The 26,983-nt window shown below is 40.3% G+C and overlaps 1 protein-coding gene across 7 annotated transcripts in view; it reads left to right on the top strand.

Annotated features, from left to right (window-relative positions):
* PKIB (cAMP-dependent protein kinase inhibitor beta) overlaps window positions 1-26,243 on the top strand; it is a 55,219-nt gene extending 28,976 nt beyond the window's left edge. For 4 of the 7 annotated variants that reach the window (XM_071806585.1, XM_065834897.2, XM_065834900.2 and 1 more), the window contains 2 exons: window positions 20,732-20,907; window positions 25,376-26,243. In XM_071806585.1, the coding sequence (XP_071662686.1) occupies window positions 20,760-20,907; window positions 25,376-25,461 (234 nt within the window). In that variant the 5' untranslated portion in view covers window positions 20,732-20,759 and the 3' untranslated portion in view covers window positions 25,462-26,243. Of the gene's footprint in view, window positions 1-5,428; window positions 5,615-6,230; window positions 6,313-20,731; window positions 20,908-25,375 lie in introns of those variants that run through there. The other 3 variants (XM_071806586.1, XM_065834896.2, XM_065834899.2) reach the window with 3 other exon arrangements.
* Window positions 26,244-26,983: the final 740 nt, after the last annotated feature.

The following is a 26,983-nucleotide window of genomic DNA, read 5'->3' as shown; positions in this document are numbered from 1 at the left end:
TGCTCTTGTTCTTTCAGGAGACTGACATTTTAGGGTATCCCTAAATTTACTTATGTTTGATATTCTGAAGAAAGCATCAAGTGGACTGTGGCCTCTGAGAAACCACCAGAACCTGCCTCCCCCCAGACCTTTCTTCATGTCTCACGCACCCCATCTGTCCGTAAAGTACTCAACAAAGTCAAGTAGGATTCCTTGCTTTGATTTAATTAGGTGTTTTAGTTGTCCCCAAAGCAGTGACCCCAATTCATTTTCATATGCAGAACTCTTTTTTTAGAAGACTAGACAGAATATGTTTGTACTCTTCCTAATTACATCACATATTCCCTTCCCCTCAGCTGACTTTGACAAAAACTCAGAAAGCTCGTGCTTTTCTTCAGCAGCATAGTTAAAATCCATACATTATGGGCAGATACAAAGACATCATCTCAAATGTGCCCATGAATGGACTGAAATAATGACTTAGTAGTAAATATGAAATTAAGTTAGGGAAACTGCAGAACTTGTTTTCTTTTCTAAAATTAAAGGGACTCAAAGGTCAGATTTCTCATGTGGATTAGTGACATGTCAAGTTTCTAAAATTGTGATAAAGTGTATAACAAGGACACTTTCTTTTTGGGTCACTATTGAATGTTTGTTATTACATCTTTTCCCTCAAAGTCTTACTTTTGGAACTGAGATTTGCTAGATTGCCTGACAACAAGGAGAGCAAAAAGTCTGTCTGAGAAAACACAAAGCCTCGGGTTGACAGCAAGGTAGGATCATCAGTTTAGCTATCAAAAGTCACTTCATTTCATCCAGTTGTGCTGCCTTGACAACAGGTCATCAGTGTTTTCTTAGCAATTGCTGAGTTAACAACTGCAAATTCAGTGATCGACTCGGGATATCCCTGAGAACATATCTCCAAAAAAAGCAACACAAACAAGCTTTTGCAGAACTTGGGTAAACAGGCTTTCTATTTGATGAGAAGAACCAAACCAGGGGCCTTTTCTGATGTATGATGAAGTACGTGTTGGCATCAGTTCAGACTTCACTATGTGATGGACCAGCTCTTGAACTCAGTGCAGCTTGTCAGTGTTCAGGATTGAAGTGGTACTAGTAGAACCACAGATGATGTTAAGATTATAAACACAGAAGCTGATGCTTAAGAGTTTCCAAAATAATCACATAATTACTTTATATTTATTTTGGACCTGTTAGTGGTCTGTTTTTCTCAAGAACTTTGTGTCTAACAGCTTACACAGACATCCTTTACCTTTTTCAGGACTCTAACTCCAGTATTACTGACAAACTAATGTGTGGAATGCATTTAAACTTCACTAAAGTCTGGCAAGAAGCATATTTTTTTCCTGAGTTTAGTTGTATTAAAACTGTCTTAAAAATCTTTCCAGAGTAAATAATCACTGTTTGATTTGAGTACATGAAAATAATAAATATAATTAAGAACTGACCCTTCAACTTTCTTTTCATCGTGTTCCTTTCTTTGTAGTGTGCTAACTCCTCACTGTAGCAAGGACAAATTCTAATAACCATACCCCGAGGGAGATAAGAGAAGTCAAACTATTAGTTGCAGTGAGTCAACATAGCACATAGCAACAGAGGCAATTACAACTGCCCTGTCATCAGATTAGCAGGCCTGTGTTGCGATTCATCTCATTTACTTTCAGTTACAAAAAAGCATGTAAATGTCATAAGATGTTTGGCAACTGTTGTCTCCAAGAGAACAGCGTCTTGTTGGGGTCCTCTTTAACAGTATTTTGCTAATGTAATACTGGCAATGCAAGGAAAATATTATTTCAGAGAAATACTCAGCAGTTCCTTGCAGCATGGCCAATGTTTTCAGTGTCAAGTCTTATTTAAATAAACATGCAGTGTTTTGGTTTAACTCATGTTTGGTTTAACCCTTTCTAACAGCTCAGTGCTGCAGACACTTTTTTTGTTTTTCCAGCCAGTTGGGAGCTAATTAGAGAAGAGGACAGGTAAGAACTCATGGTTTGTGGGGACAACAAAATGAGCACAATCATTATGGCACTCATCTGGAAATGTGGAAGTTGTGAATGTTAGACTGACTCCAAGACGTCTTTCCTCGTGTATAAGAAATATTTACTGCATAAATTACAGAAGCAGTCTGTAGGTTTCAGGCATAATATTTTTCCTCCGTGTTTCAAGTGGTAGCCTGATGAATGTCAGTCCTGACCACCAGCTTCTGTGACATACTTCTTTTCCCCTCAAAGAGAGCATTGTATTAGAGGTTAAAATGTAAAGACTAAGGCAAAACTTGCATTGACATCAGAAGAGCAGAATTTCAGTTACAACGCTTGTGCACAGTGGAAAGTGCTATTGCTCAACTTGATCTCCTCCCCAGGGATCAAACAATTCACTCAGGAGACAGAGGCTTAAGGCAGTTTTCTTCAAATCACTAGGTATTCTCCTCTGGGCATGTTTTCAAAAGGAGGAATGAACCCTGCCTGGTGTTTTGAAGGAGTCATTGCAGAGGTGATGATTTCTTCATCAGCTGAAGCGAGCAGTGAGTAATGTGGGTGCTGCCTGGCAACCCAGAGCAAGGCAGAGATCCCTGGGCTTGCCCTTCTCCCAGGGGTTACCTGTTGGTTACTTCCAGGTGGCTCTCCTGTCATTAATGAGTTTTGCAGGTGGAAGCAGTTTTCTGAAGCATCCAACTTGGTAGAGGAAACTTTGGCATCCAGTTCTGTGGTTTAGCTTCTTTCTGCTTTGCAGGTCTGGTACCTCAAGCAAAGGTATCATGGCACCTCTCTTATATATACACCCGCTCTTGGCTGAAAAACTAAGAAAAATCCATTCCTAGATGCTATGAAGAATTGTGGTGTGTGAAACAAGAAAAGAGGCTAGATGAGATCCAGGGACAGTAATGGGCCTTCATCATGACAGCCTACAAAAAGCTTGACTTTGCACATGGCTGCTTGCAGTAGGCTTGACCCCGCTTTTATTCACTTTAGAGAGAAAGCTGTTTTTTTACCAGCGCTGGTGTGAGCCTGAACAGTTCCATAGCCAGTGAAGTCATCTTACTTTAACAGCTATGACAAACAGCATTTAGAGAAAAAATAATTTGGGTGACATGTGTCTCTAGACTTCAATGTAGGAAATGTGCAGGTATCCATACCTAATAATACAAAATAAATGCAAATTACAAATAACCTGAGATGCCTTTATAAGGTAAGCATTTTATTTAGAAACCTAAGAGCATTCTGGACATCAAGCCAATGATGTATCTCATGGTTTGGTTTTCATTTCTTTAAAACTTCATACAAGAAAACTTGGTCTGTAAAAGGAATGGTTCAGACTTGACTGCTTCTCAGGTGCACTGAACTTCAGTTGATAAGACTTTCTTCATCTATTAAGAAATGAATAAACAGCTCTTTTTATTGTAGGAAAAGTCAGCAAATAAAGGTCTGAGCAATATTATTTGGCAAATAAACGTTTTCAAATAAGAAATGTGGAAGTTATTTCTTGGTAAGCGATGATATGCCAGAATAGACTTTCCACAACCCAAACATTATGTTGTTTGGGAAGATTCTGAATACTGTCAGCACTGCAAGACCAAAAAGGTTTTTCTTAGTGTACAGCAAATAATCTATCCTTACATATGTAATGGGCATACTTTCATTAAAGCATCCTGCTGCGTATTAGGAAGCTGTAAGTTCATTAGTTTATCTGGCACCAAGCCACTTGTCAAACTTCTAAGTGTGAAAGTGTTGTTGCTGAGTCACAGCTTTGGAAGCTGCAGTAACAGTTCAGAAAAAACGTCCTTTAGCTGGTAGAAACCCTGAAGAGCTGCAAAGATGTACAGTATATATGCTTCTTAACTTTCAAATAGAAAAGAGAGAACCCATCAACAGACCTTCTGTTATGTGCATGTTGTTTTCTTTCTCTCCTCAGCATGCAGGTAACTATAAAGCAGCGAAAATCAACACAGAAAATGTCAGGTTTGAAAGGGCATGTGTGCAAAGAAAGCATTTTGGGCTAAGCATGTGGTTCAGAGCTCTGACTGTACCAGTGGTTTGTTCACTGGTATATCAGCTGAAGTAAAAGCACAGGTTTTGGTCTTCAGGTGAGCAACAGATTTGGAAGAAAATATAATGTTAACTTGAGATAATATTCACTATGTGCTTTCCAGCTGATACCAGGCATGATTTATTGAAGAGGAATAGAAGGAGAGAAAGTAGGTTGGAAAGAGGGTTAATGGGGCTCTAGCCATTGCATCACCCCAGCTGGGTTGTGTGTGTGCATTGGCATGGTGGCTACTGCAGCTGTGACCCCAATACCATTTTCTGTTTCCCTTTATTCACACTAGTCTCTTCAGATCCTGGTTCTTAATTAGAAACCTGTTCTTGCTTTGCCTTGCCAGCTATTCTTGTAAAATAAATGAAGCGTATCTTGTAACCAATGGCCAAGGACAGTTAAGTCATTGAAGTTTCTTCTGGATAGTTAATTAAGCGAAACCAATAAAATAGCCATAATCGACAACTACAAGAGGAAAACTAATTTTACAGAGTGGTAAAAGCTTCAGGGAAGATTGCAGTTTTTCCTGTAAATTTTTGCTTTCTTTATTATATCAGTTAACATTGCAGAAATGTTGAGGTGGAGGTTGAGAATTGGTGTAGTTTATTTTGCAGTGTTTTGAAATCCAGTAATTTTACCATGATGAACCCCTATCAACTTCAAAACACTGATCTTTCTGGAGCAGTACCTGTGGAACAGGCAGGGGTTTTCTGACCCCTTTGCAAAGTTTGTACTGGGTTTCATGAAGTATTGTCACTTAATATGAAAGTGCAGAGGGAAGAATGTTAATCCGAGAGAGAATACGGGGAGGAAAATGTTATACTTGGCAAGTGCTGAATTGTGGAATAGATCAGTGTAGATCAGTTTCATACTGTACCCAAATAAATACATAACTGATTTGAAGGCTAACTTAATATAACCATTTAAGCAAATTGTTTCCTTTTTTAATCTTTATTTATAGGTTAAACAACATTTGAAACAGAGATGACACAGTACTTTAGTAAATAAGTAATTGGCTGATGTGAAGAGTATGTGGTAAGACCCCAATTGCTCTGGATTTGCAGCAGTTGAGTTTTACTCAGCTTGGGTCCTCTATGATGGAAGAAACCTATCCAGTGGTAATAAAACCCCACCTTCCCTGGAGTTCCCTACCAGTGGGTGACTGACCCTGAAAAATGTCAGGTGGAGACTGTCTTGACTTTGTATAAAATGTTGAGTCATTTCCTCAACTAAGAAGTTAATTTTTCTTCAGTGTTCCTTTCCTTTCCTTTTGTTTTGGTTTTTTTTTTTTTTTTCCCTGCTGACGTACTCACCACATGAGAAGCTTTTTTTATTTGTATAGCTTCAAACCTTTCTGGTTGTTTTTTCCAGTGTTGATTTACTTCTCTGATAGTTGTGTGACGGCAGGTTATTTTTGAGGAGACAGCGGAAGCCAGAGCTGCTGGCACCTTCCTGGTTGTTCCTCTCTGTGACTGCCCACAGCTCGAGCGGTGGCTTTCTTCTGTAGCTCACGCCCAGCTGCTCTCCAAGAAGGACGATGCTGTGGGGCTGCAGGCATACCTGAATGGTGAATGTTAAGGTACTTGGCGTTTTTGGGGGCAGAACGGGGCAGATTGGCCAGGTGACCATACTAGACGACCCTGTGGTTGGTTCTCCATGCAAACTGGCTGACAGCTAATAGAAAATAAAGCAGTATGGTTATTTCCAAGTAGTTTTCTTGTCTGCTGTGAAACTCTCTGTTTGTAGACACTGAAATATTAACTCTGTTGTAGACATTTGCTGAATATGCGGTGAGAAAATATGATTTCTCTCATTACAGTGTGAAAGCAATTTTTATGCCAGAGTTACATGTTATTGCTTTGGACAGCAAGATGCCATTGCACAGACACAGCTGGCTTTCCTACATGGTATCCAGGCAGCTGTTGCCACTTTTGGGGTGAACACAGCAACACTTCTGGCGCAGAGAGATTTGCCCTCCTTTACTGGAGGATGGAGAATTAATTTTATGACGTGGTTGTTAAGGACTTATTTTTGTACCAGAAATGCCCTGAATGGAAAGGCTGAAGTCCAGAAGTCTGCCTGTAAGGCATGTGTAATTTTATGTGAATTTGGAGTCTGTGTATTTATTTTAAATGTATTCAAGTTTCATTTCCCTCTTGGCAACTGTTCAGCTTTCCCTTGGCGTTTTGCTGTAGTCAGCTGAAAGCCAGACATTGAGATCACATTCTAGTTGTTTCTGGGTGTCTCTGGTATTCATCAACCCCTTTTTGCTGTCCTGTAAGTAGATTTTTTTTCTTATGCTCTCCTTAGATGTACTCTACAATTTGTGTTCTCTACCTCTTTCAGGCTGTTTTTAAGTTATTGTGACAACATTTCATAAGCATTTATCATTCCTAATGAACTTTAAAGAGCTGTGCTTGTCTCTTACTGCTTTGAACAAACTAAGCAAACAGAAAAGTTCCCTATTTAAATGTTCCTAGCCTTGCTGATGTTCTCCTGCTTGCTGGGTTTCACACACCTCAGAAGTCGCCTCTATCTTTCAAGGCTCTCTGCTGAAACACTAAAGTAAGGTTCTTCTTTGGTATAATAAGTGTGGTTAGATTGAAAAAACAATACTCTAGATTATATGTTCAAATGCTGTTCTTCGGCTGTGAGTCAGTGCTTTAGGGAGTTCCCTAATGAGAACTACAGCAATGGGTTCAGTTTCTCTGTGGGTGCCCTTCCTTCTTCAGAGGGGAAGAGGGATTCATCAGGCTAAACCGGGGAGACCCACCATCCATGTGACCCTTCAAACACATTTTATCGTGTCTGCCCTGTAGAGTCATCACAGCCAGGCTTCTGGAGCTCTCTGTGACCAGGAGGAGTCTGAAATGGAGCAATGGCCACAAAGAGCTCTGAACTGAGCACAAATAGCTGCTTGTGCTTGGACCTGGCCTGTCAGGTCTTCTCCCAGTTGTCACAAATTTGGTGGACTCTTTACAGTTTAGACAGGAATGTTGAAACTTCTAAGGTGGAAACAAATCTTGATCCCCCCCACCCCCATAATATGAATAAATGAGCAGGGCTTTTGTGGAGGGATATCTGCAGAGATTTATTTGCTGTCAGCTCACTCCTAAACCTGTTTAATTGAACAAATCTGTAGTGGTTTGGTTGATGTTGTAAGGAACAGAATGTGACCCATATTTTCAAAATAAGTGTAGCGTACAAGTCTATTCAGTGAAAGGTCATGTCTTTTCACATCTGCACTCAAGAAAATTCAGAATTATTTCTATTTTTTTTTTTTTTTTTAATGCAAGATGTAGTTAAAACCTTTCAACTGCTCACTTTAGAGTGAGCCATAAAAATGTAGGAGCACAGATCAGAGAAAAGTGTTTCCCATGGTGCCTGTAGTCTTTTGTAGCTCTTCAAGAACAGGAGGTCATCTGCAGAAAAAAGTCTCCTGAAATCACAACATCTGCAGTTCTCCACCCAGATTCATGCAAGACTCTAAGGAGGAGGTGTGGGCTCTACTCACCTCCAGTGTTGTGCAGAGTTTAGTAAAAGGGAATCCACCGTCTCTAAGGATACGTATTCAACAGGAAAGCATTACAAGCATCCTTCTTATTTTTGACCAACTTTTGAAGATACAGTTCTTAATGCAGAAGTAAATGCCAGTACATAAGGAGTAAATCTTTTGAGTACAACAACATCAGCATAACCCCACCAAAGAGCTGCAGTCAGTCAGTATCACTTCCAGATTTTTGTTTTGAAAAATTTAACTCCACACTTCCACAAACAAACTCCCCTGGAGTTTCCATTAAGCAATGCAATTAAGTCTGTGTGTTTGTGGGAAAGGTGCATCTTTGTAGAATGTGTTCTCCAGAACATTACTGGTGTTGGTTTCGATCTGTCTAGAAACAGAATTAACAGTTTGCAAAAAGACCTGCTCCATGAATGCCTGTCTGTTTTCCTCCTTCTCTTCTTATCTGTGCTTAGTAAGACAATGTGGTGGGGGAAAAAAAAGCCACTTCTGAGGAATTTGCATGAGGAAAAAACAAAAAAAAAGAGAGATTAATTTACAGTGCCAGGTGTGAGGCTGTAATATGATTATGCTGGCAAAGCTAAAAAAGGAAATGTTCAGAGCTCATAGCCATTTTAGAAGAGGTCATTAGCTTAGCAGATGGGAAAAATTTGTTTCTGAGCATGCAGCAGCTCCTGAACTCACACAACATGTTACACAGGTACGTACACACGCTGGGCAAACGCCGCGGAGGCAGCAAAATCCTAAGAGGAGCTTGCAAGGGTGGGGTATTTCCAATTTAAAATCTGAAGGCTACAAAACGCCAGCGCTGAGCAGTTCTCTTTAAGTGAGTGGAAATGGGTTCTTTCGGGCACCTCATTCCTTGGCATCAGCGTGCCTCCAGTTGGGCGAGTGACATGGCAGATGTGACTGACTCTCCCGTTCCGGGTGTCTTTGCTCCTTTGTCTGCCTTTCTGTGGGGAGGCTACGTGGGATGATGCCGGGGAAGAGCCTTAGCGGGGACGAGGTCAACTCTTGCTGGGGTGCTGTGGGGCCAGGTGGGGACACTGGGACTTTTTGGGTGGAGTTAGAGTGTCATGGGGGTATGTGTTGCTGGGGGGTGAATTTGCTGCTGCACAAGGGGAGAGAAAGAGGAGAGCAGGCATTTGCTGCCACAGGAGGGTCGGAAGAGGGGAGGCAGGGCTGGTGCTGCATCTTTCAGGGTGAAGGAGGGAAGAGTTGATGTGGAGGATGCCCAGTCTCCTTACAAGGCCTGTGTGGCTGCCAGGGTTTGACCGTCTTGGTCTCAGTGCTGGATAAGAGCGCAAAGGAACCACCCTGTAATAAAGCCAAGCAAGGTCTGGGCTTTCCTGGCCTCCTAACGTTTTAGGTAATGTCCTGTACCACTGGGGCTGTACTCAGGCTCTTTCCAGGGTGAGGAAGCCCTGTGAGGTCGTGTTGGTGTGCTTGCGGGGATATAACCAGCAAATGAGAACTTCAGAGATAATGAAGAGCCTCGCAATTAAAGCACTCACTGTATCCATTCAAGCTGGCTGTCCTCCCAGCCCATGCCAGCCCCTCACCACATCCAAGTAACTCTTCAGCAGGTAGGCTGGCAAGCTCTCTCTTGCCTGGACCTAGTAGAAAGTTCCATTAAAATTGGTCTGATTCAGGAATGGCATGGTTCTAACAGACCCCTGTGCAGTGGAAGTGTGGATTCCTTTACAACAGAAAACAGTTTTCAGTAGAAAAATCCTACCCAATTCTGCTCCAAAGGAAAGCAGAGTAAAAGCATTTGCTCAGACGAATCTTTCTTGTTGTTTTTGCAACTCCTTGTTGGGAGAATGGATGTGGTCTGACACATCAAAACTAAACCCACCTCTCTGTCAGAATATAGCAGACTAAATGTTAAACTAAAAATAATAAAGGTGACGGAAAAAGAAAGCTGAATGTTAAACTTCTAAAACAAAAACATTCAGTATGTGGACCTCCCAAGTAATGTTGTTTGTATGACAAATAGGAACAAGACTTGATGGCTTTCTTATATTTTGGGTTCCATCCGTCTGTTCTTCCTTAAGTGTCAATGGGCCATGTAGGTTAAGGAAATTAAATAAAAATTCTGTGCCTGGTGGCATTCCAACTGAAAATAGCTTAAGGATCAAGCCGTACTTGATTCAAGTCATTTATAAAAACACATGTTAACTTTCTACTCTGTCATCTTTTAAATGGCCCTATATCTACTGGGATATAAAGACACTTTTTTTGGTCCTTATTTGAAGCACTTTATCCAGGTATTTCAATAGCAGGGCACGTTTACTGAAGGATCATTTACCAAAATGTAAAAGACTCTTCTAAAGCCATCTGCCTTAATTAGAGGTCATTTTAATTAATTTGAAATACATTAATTCATCTGTGTGGAAATTATCTGCCAGCCCAGTACCTTGGAAATGACTGTTTGGTGTTTGTTCTCAAACAATAGATAGACTATAATATTTGGAAGTAGGGATTTGCTTTTAGGGCTTACTTTTTAGAGATACAATAATTTTTCCCAATTGCCAAGTAAGCTCAGGGAGACAATAAAATAATTTCCTTAGTATATTTTACTAGACTTTTGATCGAAATATGTCTATTTTACCAAACTAGTCTATACCCATGAAGCTCTAAGACAGGTGGGCTCTTTTAATGTCCTAGGGTAAGGGCATTGGAGGGTAATAGAGATGATTCATACTTTCATAAAATAGAATTATATTGAAAGGCTAAAGAAATTAAACTAAATGAATCCCAGGTGTAATTCCACTGACTGGTTTAGGCTTATAACTAGTATGAATTTCACCTATTAGGCCTGTTCTCATGGGAAAAAGAGTCTGAAATAGCATGAAAGTCAGGGAGGTTTATAAATCACTGTGATCAGTCGTATCCTTTCAGCAGAGATGCGGAGGAAACAAATGGAGTCATATAAAAACAGGAAGGCAGGAGCAAGTGTAGTACTGCGGATAAACCCTTCACCTGAAGCATAAAATTAATCCAAAATAAGCTGCAAGGAAAAAGTTCTTAGTGTATACTGTGGCTAATCATATAGACTGTTTGTTTCCATAATTAGTCCCCAAGACATTGTGTGTTTGGGGTTATTTTTTTCATTTATTTGAAATTCTGTTTCATCGGTGCTGTTCACTGGAGCAAGATATAGCAGGCTCATTCCCAGAAAATTTAATGATAAGATGCTCTCATATATTTGTTCTCTCATATTCCCTGTTCTGTGGAAAATTTTGTTTGTTAAGTTTTTCTTCCAGTCTCAAAATTTTCTATCAGAGGAGTAAATCTGCGATTTGCCTTGTTCTGGTCATTGTACCTGCGTGTGCATGTAAATACCATGCAGTCTCTGGCCATTAAGGTGCAATCACAGACTCTCTGGTGCAGACAAATAACCAGGGACTGTGTCAGCAGGTGTGTGAACCACTGGAGACTCTTCTCTCCAAATCTGAGTGGGGTCAATCTGACCCAGTGGCCTTCTCCTGAACGTTGATGAGCACGTACCTAGTGCCGTCTCCTGTCTGTGATATCAAATTTCAGTGGAAGGAACAGAAGCCTTGCAACTAGATGAAGCTAAGTACATGCATAAATGCAGGATCAAAAAGTAAACCTATACTATTCAGATATGTTTCAGTGAACTGTAATTGACTGAATTTATTTTTTAATTTGTAAGTTAAAGTCTACTGTAAATATAATTGGGAAGTCTTGTGAATCAAAGTAATTATTTAACTTAAATTATAAGGCTACGGGAAGACACGTTTCTCAAATCTCAGTCTATTTTCTTGGTGAGTTACTACAGAATGGGGCGGATTTTTCTACCTGTTAGTTCATTAAAGTCATTAAAATGGGCTGCTGCCAAGATTGAACAGGTATGCTCTAGAGGATATTACCTGAGTGGAATTGTATTAGAGTAGGCATCATGTTGAACAAAAATGAAAAATTGTTCATTTAATATTGAAGAAATATTGTATCTGAAGCAAAGACATATGCTAAAGCATAAACTAAATATAAATGGAACATACAGAGCAGGCAACTGAGGGTCTAGATTAAAAGTGCAATTTTAGAAGACAGTGCAGAAAAGTTGTGTGACGTGACTTCTCGAAATGTAGCTACATGTCCTATTGATTTTTCATCTTTGTGAATGCTGACATGTCACTGACATGTCAAACACAGCAATAGGAAACTTCAGTGACTCATTAAACGGTGTTTCAGTGCACCAGGGTGACTTGCAGCTGGGGCTTAGCTCCATTTGGTATTAGACTTCACATCCCAAATGGCTGTTTTCTGACTGGGCTCACTTAAAGTCATCATATTATTGTGAAAAGTACAGTGATCTCTGTTGGTTCATCTTCCTCTGAGGGGAAACAGAACCAAAATTATTTTGTAGAACTTTCCAGCATCAGTGGTCACCTAAGGACACAGTCAAGACCATGTTTTTAAGAAGAGAAAATGTCTTTTATTAGTTAGAAAACAGTCATTGGAAAAACTTTTGGGTAGACCAGCTCTCCTTCCATCTGAGAAGCCTTTATAGAATTATCCTACAATAGTTCACTTATATTTGGAAAATCAAAGACCTTTTACTACCCTTGAACTGAGTTAATAAAATAATATTTTATTAACTAACCAAACATTTATTGAGTTCCGCAAACACTATTTTTTTTCCAACACCCTATCCAGTGAAGAATGCTAAATGAAGTATTTTTGATTGGTTTTCCAAAAGCATTCATGGATTAGCCTGAAGAAAGTTCAGGAAATGCAGATCATTTCTGGGATAGAAGACCTCACAACTGAAGCGAGAGACTAAATAATTACAGGGGGAAGCAGTTATGCAGAGCTTCATGGTGGCATGTCTGTGTGGAAGCTCGCATTGCAGTTGCTTGTTTTTCTGAGGGGTCTGCACAACAACCACCTGCAAAGATCATCACAAGTAGCTAGGTACTCAGTTAAATAGGTGCCGTGGCACGTCGTGTTAACAAAATAATTTATCGATCTCAAAAAAAAAAAAAAAGGTGTAGTAAACCGTCCATGTATTTCTTGTGCAGGCTCTTCAGGTTTTCTACATGTGGGCATATCAGAATAATTACACACATAATCTTTTAAGCAAAAAAATGCCTGTTTTACTGCTACCTGGCTAGTTTGCTGCTAATCTATAGGGTCTCCGTAGTGCCTATCTCTACGCGCATCCTCCAGCAGACCTGGTCCCCTGAAATGTTCTCCAGACTCCATCAAGCCTCTCCTTCTCCCTGCCTCCACAACCTTTGTCCTGCAAAGACACTCCAGATTATTAATTTCATTCCTTTTCCTCAGTAAGGTTCCAGAGGCTTCTTTCTTCCTGTGTCACTTTAGCTTGCCATGTCATTTTTTTAATCTCAGACAGACCCTCAGTTAATCTTCTCTCTGTGTACTAAGCCATCATTGCAGGCTCTCTAGGCCTCTTCCTTCTCTGTCATCCTTGTGCTCCTGCCTTTTAGCCCTTTGTGCCCACATGTGGCTACCAGGCAACTCCTCTTTCTCCGCAACTCCTTCTGTTCTGTAAGCACTTCCACAAGGATCTCCATTCCTGGGGACCTCCTGTCTGTACCAGTACCTTTTGATTCACTCTGAACTACAGGGCAACATTCCTCATTCATGTCAGTTAAGATCTTAAGAAGACTTGGGCCTTGTCCAGTAAGAGAATTTTGGTACATAGCTGTGTTGGTTATGATGTGCATAGGATTGTCCCATTCTCATATATCTGCTAAATTGTAAATTCATCTTCTCTCAATTGCTTTTTATGTTGCACTGTGCCCATTGCTTTACCAGAGGGCACTGCAGAAGTGGACTCCAGTATGTTTGCTGCCTCAGTCTTTCCCAGTGGTTTTGTCAGAGTAGTTTTCTTCCCCAGAGCTGGCAAGCAGAGAAGCAAATCCCTTGCTGCTTCTAATAAAGAATACAGTACTGACAAGCGCATGTGCAAGTGTTTGCTGGGACAGCAGGTACCCAGAGCAGAGAGAAGAGTCCTTTGATTCTTCCCTAAAGAATTCTCAGTTCAAACGCTGAGGAACAAGGAGATCAGAGAGGTTACAGGGAAGGTATAGTGCATGTATGACTAGTAACAGAACTAAGTGGTACAGTAAGAATGCTCATTTCCTGTATGCCTTTGGCAATGTGAAATACCATAAATACAAAGTAAACTGCAATGTTGTAGTTGCAGGGCTACTGCAAAATTAGCATTCAAAATGATTACTAAATAATTCTTAAATTACTCCTCAGGTATGTTCCTGTGGGTGGGCAAACTTCTCTTGGATTTCAGGCCAAATGCAAATCTTAAGAAAAGATTTGGAAGGGTGGAGCTCTGTGGCTGAACTCAGAAAGCGTACTGTGCGTATGTGAGGGATGCGGTATTTATACATTTTGCAACAGGAAATTAAAACTCTAGGAGGGATGAACGGCCAAAATAAAAGAGAAATAATTAGGTTGATTGGTTGGTTTGCTTCCATTGAACTTCATTTCTTATTCCATAGTAGGGGATGCATTTGATTTCTTTCCAGCGTTGCTGGTGCATTAGAGTTTCTTCCCTGTTGAATTGTGTTTCCTATTAAGTCAGCTAAAGCTTACGTCTACCATTGCTTTTGGTCACTCAGAGACATTTGGAAAGTGCCTTGCTCGCTTGTATTGACTGCCTTCAGCTACTGTCACTTCATTTGTTACTTGCTACAGATAACTTCTGATTCAGTGGTCAGTATCATGACCCCTTCCCCTCTCTTTGTTATTTTATTTTATTTCACAATAGGAAAATTGTACTATTACTTAGAACTGCTATTGGCTTCTTAATGTGTTCTTTGTACATCAGATCACTCTGCGTACTCAGGGTCAAACACAGCTCACAGTAAAGCCATTCCATTCTGTTCAGGTTTGTAAAGGGTGAACCACACCATGGTATCTCTGTGTTCTCCAGAAGTCAAACAACAGTACGACTAATAAGTTATGTGGCTTTTTTTCCTCTTGTCTTTTCCACGAGTATAATACTGGCTTTATGGAGCTGATCAGGAAATTGAGCTGAATTTTTTGAAATACCAGTATGAGGAAGAAAAAAGTCCAATAGAAAGTGATTTCATGCCATACATACCTTGTAACACTGGCGTGGCATCCTGTCTTACTCCAGTCCTTTCAGCTGCAGTACCTATACAAGTGCACTTATGCTTTTTAGGAGACAGAAAAAGATATGTGTTGCATTTTGAGCTGAAGATTGATGAGGTTTGTGATGGTCCTTAATAAAATTATTTCCTCATGTTCAACCATGCTTTATGGAAACATAGACAAGATTTATCTAGAAATTTGACTTACCAAGGGGCAAAATCTGTCAGCTCCTGTCTTTATCCTACAGCTTTGGCCACGGTTTTCAGATTCTGTACCCCAAACTGATGAGCATCTGAGCGATATGATCAAGATCTTGGCCCTTCATTCAGAGCTTCTGAGAGCACCAAGGCAGGAGATGGAGGAATGGTGTAATCTTAATATCCCAGGCTGACCAGTTTAGGACTGGGAGAATCATGTATGGAAGCCATTTTTGCACACTATCAGTAAGGATGTTGCCCCTACCGCAAGAGTGTAGAGTAGGTCACATATCCAGAGAGGAAAAAACACACAAGACATTTGTGTCCAATGTCTGTCCAGCTGTGTACACTGCAAAGAACGAAAAGTGAAAACCTGTTACACAATGCACCAAACTTTCAAATATCTTCCCAAAAATATCATGTGTTTTATCGGCTGTAATATTCACACCGAGGCAGAAGATGTAGAAGGACTCAGACATGCTTCTGCACTGTAGATTTACAGAGATGGGATATAATTTAGTTTCCCTGTATGGGAAAAAAGCTCATGAATTTTGCAGAGAACATGCACTAGAGAGGCCATCTCTGTTGATACAGGAAACCCAAATAATCTTTCTGACATGAATAAAAGGAACTCTTGTTTCCACTTTAGTGATGCATTAAAAAACCTGAAAGCTAACAAATCTACTTCCCCCCCCCCCCCCCCCCCCCACCCGGGTGATTCACTTCTAACTTCCGTATAATTAGCTATATAGTTAGGCTATGTTGCTTTCATGTATTAAGAAACGTGGTCTCTTGTCCTAAACCCCAAACAGAATCAAGACTCCTGTGTTTGATATAGGTATGGTAAAGACCACTTGCTTATTTTTCTGTGTGCTTCCCAGCATTAGGCTTAATGAGTGTGTTACAAATGTTACTGATGAGAAAAAATGCATAACAGAAATTTTTCTCACAAAAATTGCCATGCAGGCTACTGTTAGTTATCATCATAATCTCGAGACTGTCTTCCATAAAAGCATGAATGTTCCTAACTTTTTTCCTTTTCTGTGGTCCAGTAATATTTCAGGATAAAGCGTAAGGATTACATGAGCACGTATAACGAAAATGTTCCTATTCCACGATTTTTTGGGCAAAGGAGGCAAAGCTGTCAGGGTGCAGCTGCAGCAGAGGATGTGAAAGCATGGCAACTGCATAGCGAGGAGATGTGGTTTTCATCTCAGCTGCACAGGGCGAACCACTTCATACCATAAGTTTTCTGTTCTCCTTACTTAGAAGCTTCTGAATCTATAGACTTCTGGGGTAAAAATGCATAGAGAATACTTGTTACTTACAAGTAAATAAAATCCAACTACACACAAATAAAAGGACTAAAGTTCTTTCTGAATAAAGTAAGATCAAGACACAAAATCAATCTGGCTCTAAAAGTCCTACTGGGCTCTTACATTTTTCAGGTGTTTGTGCGAGGATTTCATGCTTTCCAGTTTGTTCCTACAAAAGGGGCATTCAAAATGAACACTGTTTGGGAAGTGTAGCTTTCTCTGATATTGCAGACAAAGACTGTTTGTAAGACCTAAGAGGAAAGTTTTTGAGAGGAGACAAGCACCTGCGTGGCACAAGTGATGTGTTCAGTCTTTTAGTCTCCTCCATGGACTTGCAACAATAGCAGTGTCAGGAACCTTCTGACATTTCCTGAGGAATAGTTTGTCCTTCTAAGCAGAACAAAACCAGTATTTTGTCTCTGTGTAGGACAGTAAAGAGATCAGAAGAAAAAAGAGCTTTCACTAATGCATATGTTGGTGATTTATCTACTTCATAACAGATAGGGTGAGGAAGAGACAGCACTGACATTTAATATGGACTGTGGCACCTGCTGCAACTAAGCACCGTAAACTGTTTTTTCCCTTTATTCTCAACATGAGGTGTTTCAGGAGACTTGTTTGTTCTTTTCCTTTGTCATTTACTTAAATAAATTCTCATCAGCTCCTGTGACTCATTTTCCCCCAAGAGGCTGGAAATGCTGCCAACAAAAGACGATTCAAAGATTAACAAACTAGGCTCTCTTGCTTAGAGAAAATCCCACTGGTAGTTTACCTGTGATTGCTTTGTCTGAGGACTCTTACTTATATGTCTGATAGATCCAGTAATTGAGTTTTACTTTTGCTTGTAGCCAGTTTTCACAAGCATAGCGTTTCCTTCCCCCTTGCACACCTCAGTGGTCCGTTGTGCATGCTGGGTGGTCTGCAGGGATTTCATTGGCTTGTTATGGGAAAATTAACCCAGTACTCCCCAAAACCCCTTAGTGCTATCTCATGGCCCCGTAATGCGCTGCGAAGTCAGTCTGGTGCCATGGAGTACTGATGGAGAACTAGCTGGGATGTCAGTCAAAGCCTTCAGTCTCTAATTTTAGTAGGTGGGCTTTTCTGGGAGGTCGACCTGCCTTCCCACTGCCGATCTTCTGCAAACAGCCGGCATCTCTGCTCAACTTTTTTTTCCACCCAGTCACCTTCAGCTTTTGGGAGGCCTGGTTTCAGCCATGGAAGAAAAGGAGCCGGGGAAGTACAGAACCTTCTGCTTTGGAAATCTGTCACTATTCTTTTAGAGCTGCGCATCATTAGTCTGGTGAGCTGTGACACGAGAGAAAAATGACAACAGTAATTTGGAAGCTGAGAGAAGCAACTGCATGTACGCATTGGCAAGATGGAAGTATCTTTTACTCGGATGAGGCTACAGCGAAATGAGTTCAGTGAAGCTGAAGGAGATGTTGCCAGTGGGAGGAGGAGTGGAGCTGGGAAAATAGAAGCTGTGCACACGGCGATTATTTAATCTGCGAGGAGGCACGAAAAATGCTACACATAACAGATGCAAGAAGATGCCAAAAAGATAGTTATTTCCTGATGGATGTGTTAAAAAAAGTCAAAGGTAGAAACAGATGAAGAGTGGAGAAACTGCATCCTTACTTGGATATAGGCCTTAGAAAATACTATTGTAAGAGAGCATCAGAATGAAATTGAACAAATTCCTTAGAACATTAAAGAACAAAATACTATCTCTCTAAAGTACAGCAGCAAGCTGGTTTGAATATGGCCTGTCATGTTTGGAAACAGACTTAAGTTTTGATTTATATGCACCTAAATGGACTTAAGTTTTGATTTGTAATGTCAATTCTAAGCCTGCTGGGGTAGTCCCTCATCTTTTAAATATACTTAGAATATCCTGTGCCAGCACAGTGAGTAGCCCTGAGCTTTTGAACTCAAGTCTTCTCAGCCTCTAGTACCTTAAGTGTAGTATAGAAAAAAAGGTGAAAAAAACATAATGGTAACTGCTACAGATATAAAGGATGTTGTACTTCTATTATTTTTAGATAGCTACATTTGAGTTCTGGCCACTGGACTGATGGATAATGATCAGCTGATTTTCTGTCTGACAGACGTTCTAGATTTATCTCTGCACACTTTTTAATCAAGCACATAAATCAAAATTCACATGCACAAAAGAGAGTCAGACTGTGTCCTTCATCATCTTCCTGGGTTGTCTCATATTATACAATGAAGGGAGATAACATCAGGGGAGAAAGAGATGAGCTGGAGAGAAAAGGGAGGAATTTGAAACAAGTGCACAAGGTGGGTAAGATGAAACTGTACTACAGAAGAGAGTAGTTTCATATAGCATGACTTGTAGAGCAGATGAGAATCCATTTTAGAAGTAACCATTTAGGGACCAAAACATCCATGCAGGAGAGAAAAAAGAAAAAACCAACAAGTCCACAATACAGGTTTGAGAAGGTCTTTGGTGTGTTTTGATGTGAATGTCATTCTATGCATCTTTATGTGAACAGCAGTCGGCTCATGACAGTGCTACTGTCACACCAATTAAATGGCTGAAAAGAAATGAGCAGAAACTGGAGCAACATTGATATTTCGGCACTGGGAGCAAATTTTAACAACTTTACTAAGCAAAATGAGATCCTGAGTATTTTCTGTTCCGAAGTGTAATTTACAGTCTCTTTACTTGCTCTAGTGAGCATGTAGATAAATCTATTTAGGACACCTACAGTTGAGTAAAAATGAATGCCCACAAAATGCCATGAGACTGTGTCTGTAAATATGGATTTGTTATCTTTATTTTGATATTTGTTGTCAAGTGCTGACCTCACCCATTTTAATGAATACATGGCATAATGCTATATCTAACCAAGAATGTTGATATACACACTTTGTATATTTTCTCATAGTTGCATTCTTGTATGTCCATGTATAGTCTTTATACTTGTGTTACTTGTGGAAGAGATTAATTTGGACTTGACCTAACTGTATTCATGCAAGACAGGAACTTATCCGCTAAATCTCCAGGTCAGAAATTTCAGTTACTGGCTTCAGTTAAAGAAGGTGTTTTATTTGTGTGTTCATCTTTCAGATTTTACTTATGCCTTTGTTTCTTGCCAAGAAGGATTCATTCCTTTTATTATGAAGTATTTAGAGATACGAAGAAGATTACGAATATTTATTCTTCTTGTTGGAGTGACACAGCTGAAAGGCACTTTGAAGGAGGAATAGAACTTATTATTTGTGGTATGAACACCAGGTCAACATCAGCAATCAAAGTTCTGTCCCTCTCTTTGTGCACATCAGAGCAAGTAATGTTTGATCTATCTTTTCCTCAGTTTTTCTGTCCATGAAATAAGAACAGTGATATTTCCCAATCCTAGCAATATTTTAGAAAGAGGACTGATACTTTGCTTCTTAAATGAACAACACTAAAATGATTGAGACTTTCCTTATCCAATTCTTATTCTAAATACAGTCAGTTGTCCACTGAAAGCTCCAGCCTCATTTGTATACCTTCCTTCACAAAGCACTGACCATATTTACACAACGAGACAACATTCCTGTTCCCACATTGCACACAGAACTGCATTCATATAGAGCAAGTAAATATTGTTTTCAATTGAACAATTCATGTAAAATTCTTAGAAAGTAATATGTTAATTATAAAAAATTAGTGTACAATTCTGATATGGTCATCTTTTGTGATTCTAATGGCAGTTTGCACACACTATCCCCGTGTGCCACTTGCAGCGGAGTATCGCTTCCTGCTGCTCCAGGTGTTCTCACTCCAGCTGCTGCTCTGGGGTATGAGCCTCCGAACACCTCTGTGCCTGATCCAAAGCTCATTTGGGTCAGGAGGAGTTTTCCCATCCAGTTCAATGGGCTTTCAGACAGGGATCAAGGGAGCAGAGCACTGTTGGTCCTATTATTCCCAGAATTCAGTTATTTATGAGATAAAAATCACATATGCAAGCTGAGGTTAAACCAAGCTAAAAAGGAGCTGAGAAAAACAAATGGTCTGATATCTGGAGGATGAAGACTTTTTATGAAGAGTTTGATTTTTGAGAGGTGTATTTTGTATAGTTTGTTCCTCTGTGAAAGGAGTTTAACAAAGTTCTAAATAAGAACCTAACAAGATTCATAATAAAGAAAACATGCTTTGCTTCATAAGAGACAGTATGACAAAATAGAGTTTCAGTTCCCTTCTGAGTGGTTGTATGGCAAAACCACTTTAAAAACAGGGATCAGATCGTAAAAAGACATACAAGTGGCTCGCAGAAAGAGCTGTTGCTCGCCCTATCCACAGGTTTCTGGCAGGTACAGAGCTGCTCATTGTGCTAGTTTGATGCGCAAATGGCAACATAAGGGAATGCACGGAGATTCTTTTGTCTTCTTCTGGGGCACAAATAAAGCCTAAGTGCTCAGAACTGAAATACATGGCTTTTAATAACAAAAGAGCCGTTGTTGAGCAGGTGATTAGCATCCATCCGGGCTACATCTGTTTTTTCTTACTGTTTTTCCATATGCAGATGTTGCTATGAGGAAAAGGAGTCAGCAATGACTGATGTGGAGCCTGTGGTCACAGATTTTGCAGCATCCGGACGGGCAGGCCGCCGGAACGCCTTACCAGATATTCTGGGCTCTCCTGCTGGTGCTGGGACTTCAGACCTGCCACACAAACTGGCCGAGCTCTCCGTTTCAGAAGGTAATGTGTGCACATTCAAGAAACAGACATTTTTATGCAGTCATCCTTTGCTCCTTAAGTCTCCTGCCACCATGCAGTTTTGACATCAATACTAATATTCCTTTCTTCTATTAGGATTAAATTCAACCTTCCAAAGCGGTTACCACTTGTACCTTCTGATGAGACAAACTGATTTTAACCCACACTGTCTGCCGTATCCACCCAGTGTTCAGCCGCCTGAGGAAAGGTGCTGGGAACTGAATTCCAGTTCCCCTGAGGAGGAGCAAACACGGTTGCATTGCTGAGCAGCTTGGAAAACCATCACTCCAGCTATAAATTAAGGTCTACTCCTGCACTGGGATAATTTCACACAACAGAGCAAGCTGCACTGTTAATCCAATTACAGCTATCATCCTAACTCAGGCATATACAGTAAGAGTAGGGTCTACAGTGATTTACTCCTGCTAGTAGGCTTTCAACTTTGTTATCAGAGACCAATGTCCTATTTTGTCAGGTCCTTTAATTTGATAAGGTGCTCTGTTAATTTAACACAAGTCTAATCAACGGCAGCTTTACATTTGAGTTCTTTTTACTTTCAGGGGGATTTTCATATTCAGAAAAATCTGGTTTCTGATGCCTATGAAGTGAGAATTATAGGCTGGTCCTGAGCTTGGGTTGCCCCGACTTTTTATGTTCTGATTTGGAAGTAGTTTTCTTCTCATGCCCATGACTGTTGCTGCTGTGACAAATGCCACCACAGCCGGTGGTCCCACATCCAGGAGCAGTGATGGTGTGGGGGCAGCACAGTGGGAGGGAGGCCTGTGCTGGGATGTCCATGAATCTGAAGTAGGTTACAGGAAGGTTGTTCAGGCTCTGAGGATGCATATCTTGCTTGTACATTGCTAAAAGCAATTATAAGATGTTGAATTTACAGCCTCCTCAAGCATCATGAAGGCTGGAATCAGGGATTTCATTTGATTACAAGCTGTTCTTGCTTTGGTGATTAATTTATATTCATCTATTTGGGGTTCTGTAACCCAAACACAACATGGCCCTGTTGAAGGACTGCTGGTGAAGAAGAGGGCAGGTAGAAACAACACTTCCAGGAGGAGTGAGAAGGGACCAAATGAATGACCATAACCTGGCTTGAACCTGGGAAATGGAGGAAAATAAGGATCTGAATGGGTGCTGGAATGAGGCATTATTTTTGCAGAAGGAAAGTGCAATGATTTGTGAAGGAGAGAGGGTGGAAATAAAGAAGAAAAGGGAAAAACAACAAGGTCAGATACTCTGAGGGTGCAGGGTGGTGGTGAAGGGAACTGGCAGAATCTGGAAGAGCAGGTGGGAAGGATGGTGAGCACTGTGTCAGAGTACATTCAAAGAAAAGCTGCGAGCCCTGTGAGTGCAGTTAAGACTCCTTTATTTGGATGAGAGATTTTTCCTTAGGAATATGAAAAGTGTGTCCCTACAGATTTTCTCCTGGTGTGTGCAACTGGAGCACTGGAAATCCGTTCTGAAGTATAGACAGCTGCTTAACATTCAGTGCTTTGGTTTTCAAATATTTTTGGAGTTTTTATTCCAAATAGCTCTTCTGCCTGGCACAGCTTATGCACCATGACCAGGGGTCAGGCTCAAGCAGGAGAGAAACATTTCCCTTACCAAAGGGGAGTTAGACAGGAATTTATATTGCTATTAGTGTCAGGAGCTATGGAGGTGACCAGTCCAGCCCACTGAAATATTCATTGCTACATTATGTGTAACTAACCTTTGTATTGTTCAGAAGAGTGAACCTTGAGGGAGATGCACCATGTTAAAGCGCAAAAGAATACAACAGCTGTAGATAAGTTCCTCATATTTGTTCCATTTTGGCCTCCGGGAAGTTTAGCAGTTGGAAAGAATATACTTTTTAAAGCATGCAGAATTTCTCTCTTGGATTTTTTTCCCCCGTGGATAAAAATAAACATGAAAGAGTGAAAGTCTTGTTAAAAGAAATGTTACAGCACAGCATAAAATAAGTACTTAGCCTTCCAGACAGAATAATCTTTCTCTCCTGGTGCCCAGTGCATTAAGAAGAAGAAATAAAACATAGCTACATTAGTTTTAGCAAAATGTACTGTTGCTTTGTTACAAACACAAGGACCAGCACTGCCAGGATTTGAAGAACAGTTAAGAACATGGAATTATCCTTTGCTTTTGTCATTGATGGCAGCTGTGCCAGAGCATGCCTGGAGGAGCAGTTTCTGTTACCAGGAGTTTGCAGAAGTGATAATAGGAAATGAATACAAGATAAGTTAGGTCCACTCTGACTGTTTGGATGCTTTTTGGGGTTGGGAATTCCACAAGTATCAAATGGGAATTACAGCCTCATTGTGTTGTAAGTTAAACTTCAGATGAGACAGCGCACAAAATGAGAAGAATTCATCAAAACTGAAAGAAAGTTTGGACATTCAAATGCTGTAACAGGGAAACAGGTTGGTTGTGAGATGTCTGGCGTTCTCACAGGCATCTTTTTGCCTGTTTCTGGCTTTAACAATAAGTTGTTAAAAAATGAAAGCCATTTTCAGCTCAGAACAAAGAGGCTGAGTAAATGAGAAAAGTGGCGAAGATGGAACATGTGGCTATATAAAGCATGCCCTCATTTTTTTTCCACTCTGAAAGATTCAGTGAAGATTATGGGAAATGGTGAGGAGGACTCTCTCCATCTTGCTTCGAATTTAGCTAATGCTCATTGGATCACACATTTCTTCTCTTTCTAAAATGCTGTCAGCTGCTGTCATAGTGGAAGGTCAGGAACAGGATGTGCTAATACCTTTTGTCTGGCTTAGAAGCGAAAAAGAGACTTTATTATTTATGAATATACAAGGACTGGAGCTGTAAGATATAAATTCCCAGGTACTCTGCAAACTGCACCAAATTAATGTTCTCATGAGATGGACTGGAGAGATTTTTTGCACCAGCTCTTTGTCTCAGAACCTAACTCTGAAACGAGACCATGTCTCTCCTGTCTGATCATTCTCTGATGCTGCCTAAGTTTTGGAAGGCTGAGACTTTCCCCAGGTGCTGTGCTGGGTGGCCATACTTGGAACCATGTTAAACAGTTCATTGGTGTCACTGGTGATCCAGAGGTTGAAAAGGAGTCTGCAAGAAGTTTGAGAGCAAAGACGCTGCGCTGGCCTCTCCTATTTAGTAGTCTGCTTTAGGGCACTGTTCTGCCAATAACTTCTATTGCTTGCTGAATTTTTTCTAGGTGGCTGTGTGTAACTATCTTCATACACTCAACAGCTTAGCACTTGTTGCACACCTAAGTGCTACCAACTATCAGATTAGATTTCCTCTAACAAATTGGTTTCCTCCACCCTGTCTGCAAGACTCCACATCCAGCCCCACAGAGACAGCCAAAAGAGGAGGTCGCTCTGTCTCCCTTTCCTCAACAGTGCTGTGCAACATCATGCTGAAAGGTGTCAGCTAATGCAGTTCTTAATTTACCAGTATAAAACTCTGAAGCCTCCAAGCCTCTGAGGAGACCTGAAACATTAAGTGGTTTCTGCAAAGAGCTTTAGCTGCTGAATTGTGTACAGCAGGATGTACTTGCTGTGATATGTCAAGACCAAGGTATTTAACTCTTGGCTGTTTGTGATATTTTATGGGAAGTCTCCAGGGCAAATAGCTGTAAATGTACTCCTTAGATTACGACTGTTAAAGTGGAAGACGGTACAGGACCTCTGCCGACAGGACCTCTCTTTGACCCCCAAAGCTATGGGCTGTCTTAGATCTGGGCTTACAAACTGTTCTGTAAGCACTGGTAAATGCCATGTGGGACTGGAAGGTAATGTGAAAATGATTATGCTTTGCAAGGAAATGAAGGCAAGAGGGGTTCCTGTTTCTCAGTGAGAGAATTTGAGCATCAAAAGCAACAGCATGGAATTCTTCATCCAATAACCACATATGCTAGGTAGCATTTACCTGTATTAGTCATGTAAGCATTCAACTCTAACCTATGGAAGAGTAAACTTCTAAATCAAAGTAGCAAAAAAATCCCCTCATCTTGTGAAGACAGGGTGAATTCTTCTCAGTATTATTTGGCAAAGGAGGTCAGCCAGATAGCTGGCATGTTCATAAACTGTAATGTTATCTGCCTGAAACCAAAAAATGCTCAGAAGAATGCAATATTCTAACTAGACTTTGGAAATTACCCAGGAAAAAAATAATAACAATAATAAAAAGTTATCTTCAATCTGCTTCTTACAGCCAAATGCACATTAATAAGCATGTGCAAGGAGCAGGCAAATCAACACCAATAAGCAATTGCTTTTGGAAGGTGCCTCTGCAAGTTCTTTATGCTTTGAGTTAATCTCTCTTTCTACAGTACCCATGAGTGTGGTAATAAAAAAGCCAATCCAGAGGTGATCAGTGAACCCAAATATTTGGCTGTGTTAAAAAAGCTACATGAATGTGTGTGGTATAAATGTTTAATTCTGTCTATTTTTAGATGAAGGAGCAGAGGGTGGAGAAGCGCCATCATCCAAAGCCTTACTGGAAAGTCAAGAGGCAGAAGGAAAAAGCAATGATTCCTAACACCTAAGGACTGCTGGATTAATGAAACCCATTGACAGACTTTCCAGTTTCCCCGTGTCACCCCGTCTGAAGTGTGGTAGCAACCTTAGCAGCACAGACAAGATTTTGCAACACACTTGTATCTAGATGACATTGATGTGGAACTACTGTTTTTTCTACTGTTGTCCTTCAAAACCAATGTTCTACACATCCAAATGGAAAGACAATTAATGAATGTATCTCTTGTTTTGAGTTTTCCTATGGTTGTAGTATTCATCCTAACTAATCTTCTTTGACAGTTTCAATTAATATATCTAGCAGATGTACCACCAACTAATGATTGCTTCAAAGTAAAAATCCTGTTTCTCAGTTGACCAAAATAGCTTCCTTCTCTCTAACACAGAGGTGTATTCATTCTCCCCACCATAATATGATACTAAGTATATATCAGATTACAGACATTATCTGTAATTTATTTCCTGAGATTTTTGTTCTCATTAGGCAAATGTAAATGGTGTGAGAAATAAAAAAAAATAACAATTTTTTCTCTCCTCCTCCTGTCTCCAAGAGGTTTTGTAAACTCCTTCAACACCAGTGTTTGTTTTCAGACTTTCTTTAAACTCTATTTAATTATGGTAGATCATCTCAGTTCTCCCACTTTAAAAGCATTGCCACTTCTATAATTTCTGTTTTCAGGCTGAATATTGTAGCTGTTCGTGTGTATCTAAAATAAAGTACCCATGTTTGTAAGTGATTACAATTGTTTAATCTCACTGTGGAAATTAAATAGCTATCATCTTTTCTGTCTTCTGTCCATTCCTTAATGTTTTTCCTGTATGATGAGACTAAGAACTACATAACACATATTTCTTTTATTTCATCTGTTTTTTGCTTTACTGTTTGCTGACAATGAAAATGTTTCAATCGTTGTGATTTTTACAAAGATTTTTAAGCAAAGGTTTTTCTCTGCTGAAAGGAATTGTTTTGTTATGGAGGTCATGCTCCTGAAAATACTTAGCATTCATTCCCTTATTGTAGGAGACCTAGGATTCAGATGCAGACATGCACCTTTACAGCAGCCTGGGACAACAGCCATTCAGGTACTTCTTGAAACCAACCATAACTGCCAATCCAATGCTTTTATTTGCCTACACAATCTCTCTGCTGGGCTGCAGCCAGACAGAGGAATCATCTCTGATGGGTACATTCCACATCTGACCAGCATTCCATCTGTAAAATATTAGTGGCAGAGAGCTTGTAAGAGGCTTTTCTGCATACTGGCCATCCTTAGTGTGCATTGACTCACACATCCAGCAGAACAAACACTTGGTTCCCTCCACTTACCTGTATTCATTTAACAGGTGCAACATCCCAGAATTACTTTCAGGTTTGGAAAGGTAAAATAACTTACTCCACTGGAGCAAAATGGGTTGTTTAGGAAAGTCTGAGAGACTGAACTAGCTGACACTGGAGAGCCAGAGTCGAAACCTGCAGTGGAGAGGGCCTGGGAACTAACTACATTTGTGGTACACACCCTTGTTCT

Source organism: Patagioenas fasciata, chromosome 3, assembly GCF_037038585.1.
Source record: "Patagioenas fasciata isolate bPatFas1 chromosome 3, bPatFas1.hap1, whole genome shotgun sequence".
Taxonomy (NCBI): domain Eukaryota; kingdom Metazoa; phylum Chordata; class Aves; order Columbiformes; family Columbidae; genus Patagioenas; species Patagioenas fasciata.
Note: the sequence above shows the minus strand (reverse complement) of the source record. Positions and strands in the feature narration are given on the sequence as shown.